We start from the raw sequence: 13,855 nt of genomic DNA, 5'->3' as shown, positions 1-13,855 counted from the left end.
TTCATTCACTCTCACCCTCAATATCCCCTCTCATAGAAACAAACAAGGATGACACCCTTTCACCCTCACCCTCCATCAGCCCTAAAAGCAAACACACAACACTTAGTTTGTTTAATAAAATTAACTCACAAGTTAACTCTTGTGATAAATTATTTTTTAAGTGATAAGTTAAGGAATAGCTAATAAATTAACTTTTAGGTGATAAATTAGCTCTCAAGTGATAAATTCTCAATAAATTTATGATAAAATAGTTTATTAACTTAATAATGTTGAAAAAATTAATTGATAAATGTAAAAAAAAAAAATATTATATAAACAATATTTTAGACTAAAAAAACATTATTATACAATTATAATAATTATGACAACACATCATAGAAAAGTGCACTTATTACATACTATAAGATCCATGTATTTGGTGTGCACTCATTCTCAAATGTGGCAAATTATCTCTAAAGAAAGTTGAACTAGCCACATTTGCTCTTCAAACTTATAATCCCCTTCACAATGGGATAACCCAGAGCCAGCAAATAGCTAAGCAGAAAAAGTTGAGCAAACATCTTTTCAAAATCTTTGACATGGACCAATCTCCATAAGCCACCAAAGAAGCAAACAATGTTTATCACGAGTAATATACTCAATGGAACCATGAACAAACCTGCACCTTGGAAATTGAACTTACCCTCCTCATATTTCTTCAAACTTTCTTTCTCAATAACTTTGTTTGATAAAGTCAATTTTGCTTTGTTCAACCCAAAAACTTTCTTCATTGCTACCACAAAGGCAAATATGTTTCCAACAAGTGACCTCATGATCCAAATTCTTTGTTCATCCCACCATGATCTCAAAGGCCCACCACCACAAAGAATCTCAATCAAATGTTGACTTTGACTGGATATGAATAATATTGCAAAAACTCCAAACCATGCTTCTGTAACCTATTATATAAATAAATTAAACAATGTTAACTAATTGTATATAAATTCATTTTGTATATAAATATTTATACAATCCATAAATTAAAATACTATTTATCGCTTTTGCTTCTATTAAAAACTAGCTAAAATAGAATCCCGGTCCTTTATTTGAATTTTTGGTTTCATTTTGATCTAACTTTTATACAATTTTGTTTTAGTCCCTCAATTATTATTTTTCCTTCCATCGATTTATCATGTTAATTTTCGTTAATTTGATGACACATGAAAAGTGTAAGAGATGTCATGTTTGCCAAAACTAATGCCATTAGTGTAAAATATTGGTATAATGACCAATTTGATAAAGGGTCAAAATGAAACCTAAAATTTAGATAAATGAGCAAAATTATACTTTAACCTAAATACTATAAAACACTACAAGATTTTAAACTAGCTGAGATGTCAGATAACTTTATAATATTTAACATGAAAGTTTTTTTATAAAAAACAAAAAAAAAACTACATACATAAAATAAACTTATTTAATAATAATCGATTGTTTACAAATTTTAAAAAAAAACTAATTTTAGATATCAAAATAATTAGTCACTAGAGACCATTTTATAAACTAAAAAATTATTAATATCTAAAACAATTTTTACTATTAATAAAAATTTATAAATTGACACCTAACTAATAGCAATCAAGATTTTAACTATTAATTATGTTCTAAATTAGTTTCTATTAGTATTTTAGGGACTAATTTAGAATTTAATTAAAACTAGATATGATTTAAAAATTTATAATATTTTATTAATAATTGAAATCACATTAGATACTAATAATTTTTTAATCAATCTAATTTAGTTAATATCGTAACTAATTATTTTTTGTCTTTAAATTTAATTCATATTTAATAATTTTTTTATAGTAAAAGTTTAAATAAAGAGGGATAATAAAAAGAGTTGTATTAGAAGCTTACCATTGGAAAGAGAGGAATTCCTTTGAAGAAGCATAGTTGGGGAATGAGGCCATATATGAGTAAGGCAAGAACATATTGAGTTGTGGATGTAAAGTAGCAAAAGGTAAAGCTATGAATAATGGGCATTCTTGAAATCCCATAAGTGAAAGGGCTATATTTGGATATTCCTAGCAGGGAAAGTTCAGAGACCCATTTCACTTGCTGAGCCATACCCTCTTTAAAGTCAATCACTGCACATCCCAAGAAACATGCTCTTTTGGGGTAAAGGTAAGTTGATCTCCACCCTCTGCAGTGGAGAAGATACCCTGTAACTGTACTCTCCAGTAATATAGCATATGAGAATCCTACCTGTGGATTTCAATCAATTTACATTTACAAACTTATCAACTTTTTTCATATAATTAATCTAGAAATAAGAGAGAGTCTTGATATGTTGACAATCATATTTGTAAACTGCCGTGACGTTCAATGAACGTAATTGATATGTAATTTTGAACGTAATTGTCAAAGTAACATTTTTCATAATTTAATTTGAATAAGTTCATACATATGCTAGTTATGTGTGTATACTTGCCTCTTTACCCCAATTTGTATCTTTTTCATAGGAACAAGAGGCCACTACTTGAGCTTCTTCCAAAATTACATCTCTAGGAATATGCTTTTTGGCATTTTGGTGCCCATAGATGATGGCCTTTAACGATTCAATGTACATGGTAGACTTGCCAAAGTTGTTTTGGGCATTATGTTCAAAGACATCTGTAACTATAAATCAAATTTCACATGTAAAATTATAAATAAATGTTTAGGTTTCAGTAAATGGACAATCCTCTAGAAAATGAGAAATCAATGAGATGATGACCAAATCTATCAGGTTAAGTTTTATGTCAATAAAAGAAAATTAGTATGATATGTCAATAAGTTCTAATTAAGATGAAAGACTATAGAATACAAAAGTTAGAAAAAAAAAGGGGAAATGTAAAATACATAAAAATGATAGTATATGGAGAATTTTACTTGTTTTAAGATCACATTGAGTAGGGTTTTGAAAACAAACTTATTAAAAATGATTTAGGAAACATGAGAATGAAGGCATATACCATTTTGATTAGGGCTTTGAAGGTGAAGTGCAGCTCTACTAATGTAACAACCACTACCAGCAAGACCTGGCCCTCTTAGTCCATCCATTCCTTGCCACAATGTCTAAAAGAAGGTCACAAATGTATGATTCATCAAAACAAAAACAAACAAGTTAAAGTGAAAGAATCAAACAATGATTTTATGTTTATTTACCTTAAAAGCACGCCTAGCTTGACTATCATAGATGTCTTTCTTGCTAAGGTTGTGAAACATTTGAGGAAATTGGACAAAAGCAACATCTTTGGAGGTTTCAGGATCAAGAAAAAAACACATGGCTTGTTTTGCTGAGGATGGATCATTGCAATACATATCACAGTCAACAACAAGCACATAAGGGCCATTGCTCAATAGCCCTGAGACTCTCAGCTGAAACCACAAATCATAAACATTAGAGACTCATAAATGAAAAAAGATAATTTTTTTAATCAGCAAAAAGAATATATAAATGAAAAAGTACATGAGGTACCCCAATCTCTATGCAATATTTTATATAAAATTTCCTTTAAAAAGAATAAGAAAACTACAAATCTCAAAGTTATAATATATGTGCAAAAGTTCTAAGACAAAATCAACAATTAACAATAACTCGAATACATTGTATAGGATAAAAAACCAGAAAAAGATCAAATTTAGAAAATACACACCAATGTATTGAGGGCTCCTCCTTTGTATCTATGAGGAATAGTTGGCCTTCTTTCACGAGACACATAAACCGCCATTGGCATTTCTGATTGCTCATTCATAATCTACAAAAACAATGTAACATAAACTCTATTTTAGTATGAAAAGAGTTGAAGCTTTCTTTTCTTAAGTGTTCCCTAATCTTATTCCACTACAAGAAAATCATGAAATAGAAACCAATTTTTAGAAACCAAAATAATTAGTTGCAATAGTAACTAAATTAGAGATCATTTTAGAAACTAAAAAAAAAATTGGTTTCGAAATTAGTTTATATTATTGTTAAATAGTTTTTAAATTGGTATCTAATTAACGACCAAAGTTTTTGCTACCAAATTCTATTTCATGATTTTTTTATAGTGTTCATAGTTATCTTCATGAAGTCTTCCAAGTATCTCTTACTACCTCTTGATCTCTAACTTCAACTCATGGGTAATTTGAAATGTAATAATAAAGTATATAAGGGGTTGTGTACCTCAATACGAGTTGGTCTATCAAATACAAGAGAACAATTTTTAGGGTCTTCCCCAAATATCTCTATATTTTTTTGCATATTATTGTACTTAGCCTGCAAAATAGAAAAACATCACATGAGTAGAAAATTAGTACAATTCCTCGAAGCTTATTCTAAAATACGACAAAAGGAAAACATGAGATAACATTAACAAATTAATATTAACATAATTATCAAGTGAATTTCACATTAGTTTTGTTGCTGACAACATAAATTTTTTTTCCAAGTTTTGGGAGCATCTTCTTCGAACTGACCCTATTTGATTATTTTTAAGGCCATAATTACTTGGAGTTTAATGCAATATATAATTTTTTTGTAAATATAAATTTGTTGATAGTGAGTAAGCTACCGTTGGTTGAATTGATTCTTGTTATAATTCTTAAAGCTCATATTATCCGTGATTTTCAATTGCTTGAAAATGCATAAAAAGTTTAACTTATAGTAGATAAACTTCTTTATAAAGATTTTAAAATAAATAAATTTTTTTTTTTCTGAAAATTAAATTTACTATACTTTTTTAAATTTAACTTTTGTTCATGAATAAAAATTTAATTTATTTTTTATTTTAAAATATTTATTGAAAAGTAATTTGTTAAACATACACTACAAGAAAATCATGAAATAGAAACCAATTTCTAGAAACCAAAATAATTAGTTGCAATAATAACTAAATTAGAGACCATTTTAGAAACTAAAAAGAAATTTGGTTTCTAAATTAGTTTCTATTATTGTTAAATAGTTTCTAAATTGGTATCTAATTAACAACCAAGGTTTTAGAGACTAAATTTAGAAACTAAATAATTGGTATCTAAAACCTTAGTTGCTAATTAGATACCAATTTAGAAACTATTTAACAATAATAGAAATTAATTTAGAAACCAAATTTCTTTTTAGTTTCTAAAATGGTCTCTATTTTACTTCCTATTGTAACTAATTATTTTGGTCTCTAAAAATTGGTTTCTATTTGATGATTTTCTTGTAGTGATAGCTTACACACTATTGACACTTACTAATGCTTTTTGGTAAGTGATACTTCCTAATGCTTTTTGGTAAGTGATACTTCCTAATGCTTTGTGAAAGGAAAGGAATAGGAAGGGGAAATGGGCGGCTTCCTACAGATCAACATATTCAGAATAAGGGTTTGCATATATGTTCTATGTGTTCGCTTTGTGAAAAGTAAGAGGAATCTATTCAACATCTATTTTTTGAATGTTCTAACACATTCATATTTGGAGTTGGGTACGACAAATTTTTCTTACTTCTCATTTATCTAATAAGGATGATCTACTTTCTTTTATTAAGAGTGATGGTAGTCCTTTGGTTAAATTGATTAAGCTTGCGGTGATAACCTTTTCTATATGGATGATATGGCGTATGAGAAATTCTTTATGAATAAGTATAATCTACCTATGTATCGTTTGTGTTAACATATGGGTTTTGATCTAGTCTCCTCATATTTTTGTATTTTCTTTCTTTTTTCTTTTTTTAATAATATTTTTTTTCTTCATGTGATGGTAGATGATTGTTGTTACTTGAGGTGTCAGCTTAGCTGAGATGTCAAGTTGCATAGTGATGCCTAACACAAAAACTTTATATAAAAAAAAAATGAAAAATGAAATTGTTTTCATTTAATAGTATCCTAATGCTCTGGAAAAGGAAAGATAAAAGAAGAAAAAAATGAAAAATGAGTCTGTTTAAGTGAAAAACAGTGAAAATTTTATAATAGATTTGATTGGTAATAAAAATAAATTTAATTATATATTAATATATTTAGAAATAAAAATTTAAAAATACTTTAATGTACAAATTTTTGAAAATTAAATTAAGTTAAATTAATTTTAAATTAAAATATATAAAAAATTATATTTTAAAACAATAGTATATTAAAATAAATTATTTTACTTGATATTAAAATTTAAGTTAAATAATTTAACTTCGTATTATTCTAATATTTTTTAATTATTTATTTATAAAATATAATTATTAATAAAAATTTCTCATACTAACAAAGTTAATTGATTATATATATATATATATATATATATATATATATATGACATAATTATTATGTTAAACATAAATTATATGCAATCGATATCGATTAGACATATAATAAATTTCTTTGTTTGTTTATTTTAATCTTCGTGTTTATTCTTTCCATTCTTTTACAGTTCATATGCACTTTTTCATTAAAAAGGGGAAAACATTTTCAAATTATCCTAAATTGTAAATTTTTTTACGATTTTACAATTTTTATAAGAAAAAATAAACTAAAATTACACAAAAACTAATGTTGTTTAATTTTTTTAAACTTTAGTTGTCCATAAATTAATTTTTATTTATAGGAAAAATAAAATTTATTTATTTTTCACATATTTCTCTTTTGTTTCATAAGCTAGTTCAAACATTAATTCTGAAGACAAGTTTTTCCAGTTTAGTGACTAAGAGTGAATACTATTCAGAGTGATAGGAATATTTTGTGTTTGTTTCCAGTCAATCAATTAAGATGAATATGAATGAAAGTAGTTGATAAATGGCATCTTACAAGATTGCCAAGAAATGCAGAGAATTATAAAGAAATTTATCTAATATATATAATATAATATAATATAATAATAAACTAACATATTTATATTTATAAAATAATAATATAAATGTATTTATAGAATAATAATAAAATAATATAATAATATAAATATAAAAATTATAAACTAATAATAATATACGTAAAATTTAAAATAGTAATAATATATAAAAAAAGTAAAAAAATTATAAATAATAATAGTAATTGAAATAAATTTTAAAATAATAAAAAAAATTATAAACAGTAATAATAAAAATAAATATAAATTAAAAATCTAATAATAATTAAAATAAATTTATTAAATAATAATATTAACAGTATTTTTTATTTTAAAAATATATTTTATATGTATCTATAATAAAATAAAAATATTAAATAAATTTAGGGTTTAGTATTAATAAAAATAAATACTAATAATTAATAATAAAAAAATTATAATATATAAAAATAAATATACAATATTTTAATATTAAAAATTTTAGAAAAAATATTTCCTTTTTAAAAATTAGGATAAATTTTTACATTCTAATATTTTAAAAAAAGAAAAATTCCTACCACATATCACATCACTCACCATCTTTAATAAATTTCATGTTACTAACCAACTCTAATAATTTTTCTCCACAACCTAACTCTCTTAACTATTTCCTCTTAAATCAATCCAATTTCATTTCCAGAAATCCTCACCTTTCTTCTTCCTAATCCACTAATCCAAACACACCATATAAAAGTAAATCCAAAATGAGTTGAACAGAGAAAAAAAGTTGGAAACAATTCTGAAACCAAATTCTTATATTCATCATAAGCCATAAGACCATGTAAAATGAAGATGCATGCATGCATACCTTCAGCTGTTCTTTCTCTGCCATGAATCCCTCAGTGCGGAGGAGCTCTTCATCTTCTCCCATGGGAGAGAAGAACACCTTCGGACACCTCAACTTCACACCATACTTTCTGCAGAAAGGGACCCACTCTTTCGCGAACTCCACAGCCTCTCTCATCCCGTACAGAGTCACGGGACACCCACCGTCGTCGGAGAGATACACCGCCAGTGTGCCGGAGGGGTAATCCATGGCCATGGCGGAGATAACAGTGTCCATCACCTGCACGGTGGGCTCCTTCTCAGGATCAAGCGTGCAGACGAAGATATCCACCGCCGGCAGCTTCTCCTCGCCGGGAAGCTTCTCCGTGGCGACAGAGCGCGTGACCGGGCGCCACCGGAAGGCCTGGTTGTAGAGCCAGAGCTCGGCGAGGATGGCCTCAGCCAGCGTCATGAGAAACCATGGGAGCGTTGGCTGGTGCAGAAGATGAGTTGTGCGGTAGTAAAAGAGAGAGAAGAGTGCGAGTGAGTGGAAGAGTATGTGAAGTCTGGTGAGAGAAAACCATGGCTGAACGGTGTGTGTGTGCAGGGTTGCCATGCCTCTTCTGCTTCTTCTACGTGCCAACTCACCTCCTTTTATTCTGTAAACCTACACGTGTCACACTCCTAATTATGCATGCACTTCTTTTATCTTCACACACTCTACAAAATGTGTCATAATTTAGGGAATTAGGTGATGCACAATAATAACATTCACATTCATGTGTTTTTATTTAACCAATAATAATTCTTTAATATCTACCCTTTTTCTCTTATTTCCACTTATAACTTTTTTTTGAGAATGAAATATTATATTTAATTAATAAAAAAATATTATTAATTGTTAAGTGAAGTATAAAAAAATATAATGAGGAAGAAAATAAAATTGTTGACGCTTTTCTAAAAAATAACATTTCACTTAACAATCCACTTTAATATTAAAATTTTAAATGAAAAAATAAAACAAATATTATTAAAATATTATTATTTAGGAATGTTAAATGAGTGATTTTATTGTGATGGTGTGATCACCATGTCAAAGTATTATCATGTTATTTAATGAAGATGTCATTTCTGAGCTTCATTGAAAGCATTTAAAGTAGTGTGGGGTTGTATGTTTATATTGGGAATAGTAAAATGTAGGTGTAGGGCTTAAATAGATAAAATGAAATGAATGCTTCACCACGAGTTCATTATTTTTTTATTATATTCACCAAAAATACTTTTTATCAATTAATTTAGACTGAGTAGAATAATCCCATTGAAAATGGCAACCTTATTTCTCCACCAATTTAACAAGATTTTCATGATCAAGACTTCAACTCAATGTCTTTAGTGAGTTTGATATAATTTTATGTCGATGGATCTATTTTTTTTATTTCTTAAAATGGATACATCTTAATTGTTTTACTTTATAAATAGAACCCACATACTATACATACTAAATATTATTATTATTATTATTAAATATTATATTTATTATTAATATTGTTACATATTATTAATTTTATTAAATATTATTAATATAATACTAATTATATTATTTATATTATTATATTAATATTATTAATATAATACTAATTATACTATTTATATTATTATATTAATATTATTAATTTTATAATATTAATAATATGTATACTTATTAGTTATGATTATTATTATTTATGAATATTAATTATGATTTTATAATTATTCATATTATAATGATTTTTTTAATATCATGTATATAATAATTATTATGAGAATAGTTGGTAGGTAATAGAGATTCGTAGGTAAAAGTTGTATGTAATAAGATCCGTGGATAATAGTTGGTAGGTAATGCTGAATTTATCTACGGATTTAAATTCGTGGGTAAAAATCCGTAGATAATACTAAATTTTTTTGTAGTGATTATTTAAAAATCTAAACTTTTGTGTGATTGAATGGTGTACTTGTGTGTGATATTATATATGAATAATGTGAAATTATGATTCATACATAATATTTTCAGGAAAGGAAATACCATGTTGAAATTGTTAAGGTGTGCATTTATTAGTGATTCATCTAGAATGAGGTATCTTGACTTACTGATGTATTGGAATCATATAGATGAATATTATCAGGTGATGATAAGTTGAAGCAGTTTCATATGATTGAATTTGCAGTTTGAAAGATATCTTATATGACTTGTTATATGAATTAACCTTGTCATATGAAATGATTTGGTACTAAGTTTATTATGCGGTATGTCTGTGGATTTCACAACAAGGTGATATGAAATGTGTAGATCTCTTAATCTAAGTCAATGCACGATTCTTTCGAAAATAGAGTAAAATGTTTATGTATGTTAGCCAATAGATTTCAAACATGAGTGTTGTTAAACAAAAGATAAGTGTAGACATTTAACTGTCTAGTTATATGAATGAATGATATTTTGTGATTCATATTGTATTCGCTGAATTAGATTAAATGTGATGATTCATGTGTTCTAATGTAAATTAAGAGACATGAGAACATTGAATGCGTATTATTATTAGTTTTATGTTATATCTTAAAATGTTTTTAATTAAGTTTAAAATTAAGTAAAGATAATATATAGTGTTATATATTTATATGAGAAATTTTTTATACTAATTAGTTTGTTGGTTAAAAAATAAATAGTTAAACGTAAAATATTTTTAAAAAACAAAAAATAAAGAAAATATATTATTATTACTTTTTTGAAGTGTAATATCGAATTAATAATATAAGTATTTAATATAAGGTAGTTATTAAAATAACAGTATAATATAAAAAAATGAAAGAAAAGTAATTAAATAAATGTAAACATGATTTTTTTTATGTTAGAAAATTGAGATCAGTTTTTTAAGGTTAAATATTAAACAACGATTTTATACGCAACAATTTATAAATATTTTATTATAAAATTAAACTAAGATAATATAGTCATTTATTTATTTTAGAAAAATAATTTTAAAATATTTCCTAAAAATTAAGAAAAATATTGAAATTAGCTGATGACGCATAAAATCATTTTTTGTTATTATCTAACGCACCATTTGTTTTCTACATAAATACAAACGTTGTTAATGGTGTAACATAAAAAATATATTATATAAGTTTTAGAAAAAAAATCCAATCATAATTATATATACTAACGGGAACACAGGCACGGCACGGTGTATCCGCATTTTTTTATTTTTATAATTTATATATAATTATTTTTAATATTAAAATTGAATAAATGATATCATTATTTACACACTTATATTGTCAGTATAAATTTATAGTTAATTGTTATAAAAAATAAAAACAGAACTAGTAATAACAAATATGGAATTATAAGTAACTATTCAGTAAAAAGTGAAAAAATAATAATATATTTTATTCAAATTATTTCGTAAATAAATTAATAGTTCTGCTGATTCAAATTATTTCGTAAATAAAATGAAAAATCGTTCTACTGATTCAAAAAGAAAAACAACAAATAGAAAATTAAATTCAAAACTGTCTACAAAATAACAAAAAATATAATTCTCTTTTAAAAAAAATTATATATAAAAAAAACAGTTATAAAATAATAAAAATAAGAATAAAATAGAAATAAAATAAAATATTAATAAAATGTAACTGATTTTTGAAAATAAACCAAACCGCTCATCCACATTTCTTTCAATTCATAAATGTTCCTCCACATCTCTTTCAATTCAAAATCACTCTTCCACCTCTCTTTCAATTCAAAACCGTCTCCACTATGTATACAAAATATTGTAGAAAAAATAAGAAATGACACAATGACAATAATACAATAATAAAAATAAATATTAATATAAGGATAAAATGGAAAAAAAAATGAAGAGCAGTTAAGAGGGGAATCCCCTTTATATATACTAGCGGGAACACAGGCACTGATGTGCCTGTGTATCCGCATTTTTTATTTCTTTAGTATTTTTCAAAAACAATATCTCTTAATAACATTAAAATTAGAAGTTAAAGAGTAGTGGAGAGAGTACCTATATAGGAGACAGAAAGTGGAAAGTAGGATATGTGGGTCATGTGTAGTGGAGAATCATAAAATCGGTTTCTTAAATCAATTTTAATAAAAAAAAATATCAGTTTAAATCAGAAAAGTAACGTACCAAATCTCCACTCTCATGTGTATCTGCATTTTTTATTTCTTTAGTATTTTTTTATTTTTCAAAAACAATTTTTCTTATAACATTAAAATGAGAAGTTAAAGAGTAGTGGAGAGAGCAAGTGGAAAGTATGTACCTAGGAGGGAGAAAGTGGAAAGTATGATATGTGGGTTATGATGTGTAGTGGAGAATCATAAAATCTGTTTCTTAAATTAATTTTAATAAAAAAAATATTAGTTTAAATCAGAAAAATAATTTACCAAATCTCCACTCTCCTGCTAATGTGGTCCACAAAATATTACAAATATCTTTAATTTTTTTATTTAATAGAGAAAAAGATCTTTAAAATAGAAAAGTAACTAATCAATCTCGCCACTCTCTCCACCCTCTCCATTCTCTCCACTCTCTAGTTAAATAATAACAAATAAAATAAATTTTAAAATTATTTTATTAATTTTGAAATTATAAAATGTCCAAATAACCAAAATAAATTAATACAATAAATTATTAAGTAAGGATAAAATGGAAAAACAAATTAAGAGCAGTTAAGAGGGAATAAGAAATGACACAATGACCATAATACAATAATAAAATTAAATATTAATATAAGGACAAAATAGGAAAAAAAATTAAAAACAGTTAATAGGAGAATCCCCTTTATATATAGGTATATATATATATATATTTATTTTTCGTAATATTTTTTTAAGATAATAATATTTACTATACTCACTAGGTGAGTTATACTATTATTGTTGATTGTTTTCTACTTGTCGTTTCTTTTTTTTTTTTTTTTGTTTCTAGGGATTATTTTGTTATTATAATTGTTAAAATCTATTGTTGTTGATTGTATTTTACTTAATAATTGTCCGCATACCAATAAATGTATGTGGGCGAATTAGAGTTGACAACTCATGATGAATTTGCTTATTACTTATTGATAATCATCTTTTAATAGTTTTTAATTGCTGTCTTAATTGATTAATTTTCAATAAAATTAACTGGTTGACTATAGTATGTTTTTATTTGTAACATATAATTGTCCATACAATCATCATGAGAATCAACATATTCGGTTGAACCCAAACGGAAGCCCAATTTGAATTACAAATCCACTAAGAGTACTAAGCAATTCTTTCAAAAGAACTAGGTAAATCAAATCTGCCGCGCTACATAAAAAAAAAATTATTAAATAAAAACTAACTTTAGAAACCAAAATAATTAATTATTATTTGACTAAATTAAAAATTATTTTATAAATTAAAAAAATATTGATACGTAAAAAAATTTCTATTATTAATAAAAATTTATAAAATAATTTTTAAATATGGATATATAACTATTAGCCGCCAAGATTTTAGGTATTTATTATTTTATATTATAAATTAGTCTCAATTTGAAATCTAATATTAGTAGCAAAATCTTGGTAGATAATTTAGATACCAATTTAGAAATCATTTTACAATTTTTATTAATAATAGAAACCACTTTACATACCAGTAATCACTACAAAAAAAATCATGAAATAGAAACCAATTTGTAGAAACCAAAATAATTAGTTGGAATAGTAACTAAATTAGAGACCATTTTAGAAACTAAAAAGAAATTTGGTTTCTAAATTAGTTTCTATTATTGTTAAATAGTTTCTAAATTGGTATCTAATTAGCAACTAAGGATTTTGCTACCAAATTTATAAACTAAATAATTGGTAGTTAAAACCTTAGTTGCTAATTAGATACTAATTTAGAAACTATTTAACACTAATAGAAACTAATTTAGAAACCAATTTTTTTTGTAGTTTCTAAAATGGTCTCTATTTTAGTTTCTATTGTAACTAATTATTTTGGTCTATAAAAATTGGTTTCTATTTCATGATTTTCTTGTAGTGAATTTTTTAGTCTCTAAACTAATATCTATTTTAGTCAATATAATAACTGATTATTTTCGATCTCTAAACTTAGTTACTATTTAATGATTTTCTTGTAGTGAATAAAAACTTGTGATGTGTCATGATTAATATGTAGCTATGTTTGTAATTTTATATAGGGTTAAATATGTTTTTTTCCCTG

The 13,855-nt window shown here is 25.4% G+C and overlaps 1 protein-coding gene across 4 annotated transcripts; it reads right to left on the bottom strand.

Moving 5' to 3' along the window:
- Positions 1-321: 321 nt before the first annotated feature.
- Positions 322-8,340, bottom strand: LOC137821770 (cellulose synthase-like protein G1). Of its 4 annotated transcripts, none has more exons than XM_068626519.1 (8): positions 7,655-8,340; positions 4,187-4,279; positions 3,678-3,779; positions 3,187-3,399; positions 2,994-3,096; positions 2,471-2,658; positions 1,897-2,244; positions 322-938 (listed from the first exon to the last, which is right to left on the bottom strand). In XM_068626519.1, the coding sequence occupies exons 1-8, from the start codon at positions 8,225-8,227 to the stop codon at positions 468-470; spliced, it is 2,091 nt and encodes a 696-aa protein (XP_068482620.1). In that variant the 5' UTR covers positions 8,228-8,340; the 3' UTR covers positions 322-467. The 4 variants fall into 4 exon arrangements, with proteins under 4 accessions (XP_068482620.1, XP_068482622.1, XP_068482619.1 ...); XM_068626521.1 differs by having other exon boundaries at positions 2,471-2,652; positions 7,655-8,265; XM_068626518.1 differs by having other exon boundaries at positions 1,897-2,240; positions 2,467-2,658; positions 7,655-8,262.
- Positions 8,341-13,855: the final 5,515 nt, after the last annotated feature.

This window comes from Phaseolus vulgaris, chromosome 9 (assembly GCF_000499845.2).
Source record: "Phaseolus vulgaris cultivar G19833 chromosome 9, P. vulgaris v2.0, whole genome shotgun sequence".
Taxonomy (NCBI): domain Eukaryota; kingdom Viridiplantae; phylum Streptophyta; class Magnoliopsida; order Fabales; family Fabaceae; genus Phaseolus; species Phaseolus vulgaris.
This window is presented reverse-complemented; position numbering and strand designations above follow the sequence as displayed.

Coding starts and splice junctions, on each gene's coding strand:
- LOC137821770 (XM_068626519.1), bottom strand. CDS start 8,227: ATGGCAACCCTGCACACACACACCGTTCAGCCATGGTTTTCTCTCACC. Junction 4,280..7,654: donor CAGAGAAAGAACAGCTGAAG/GTATGCATGCAT, acceptor TCTATTTTGCAG/GCTAAGTACAATAATATGCA. Junction 939..1,896: donor GAATTCCTCTCTTTCCAATG/GTAAGCTTCTAA, acceptor TTTATATAATAG/GTTACAGAAGCATGGTTTGG.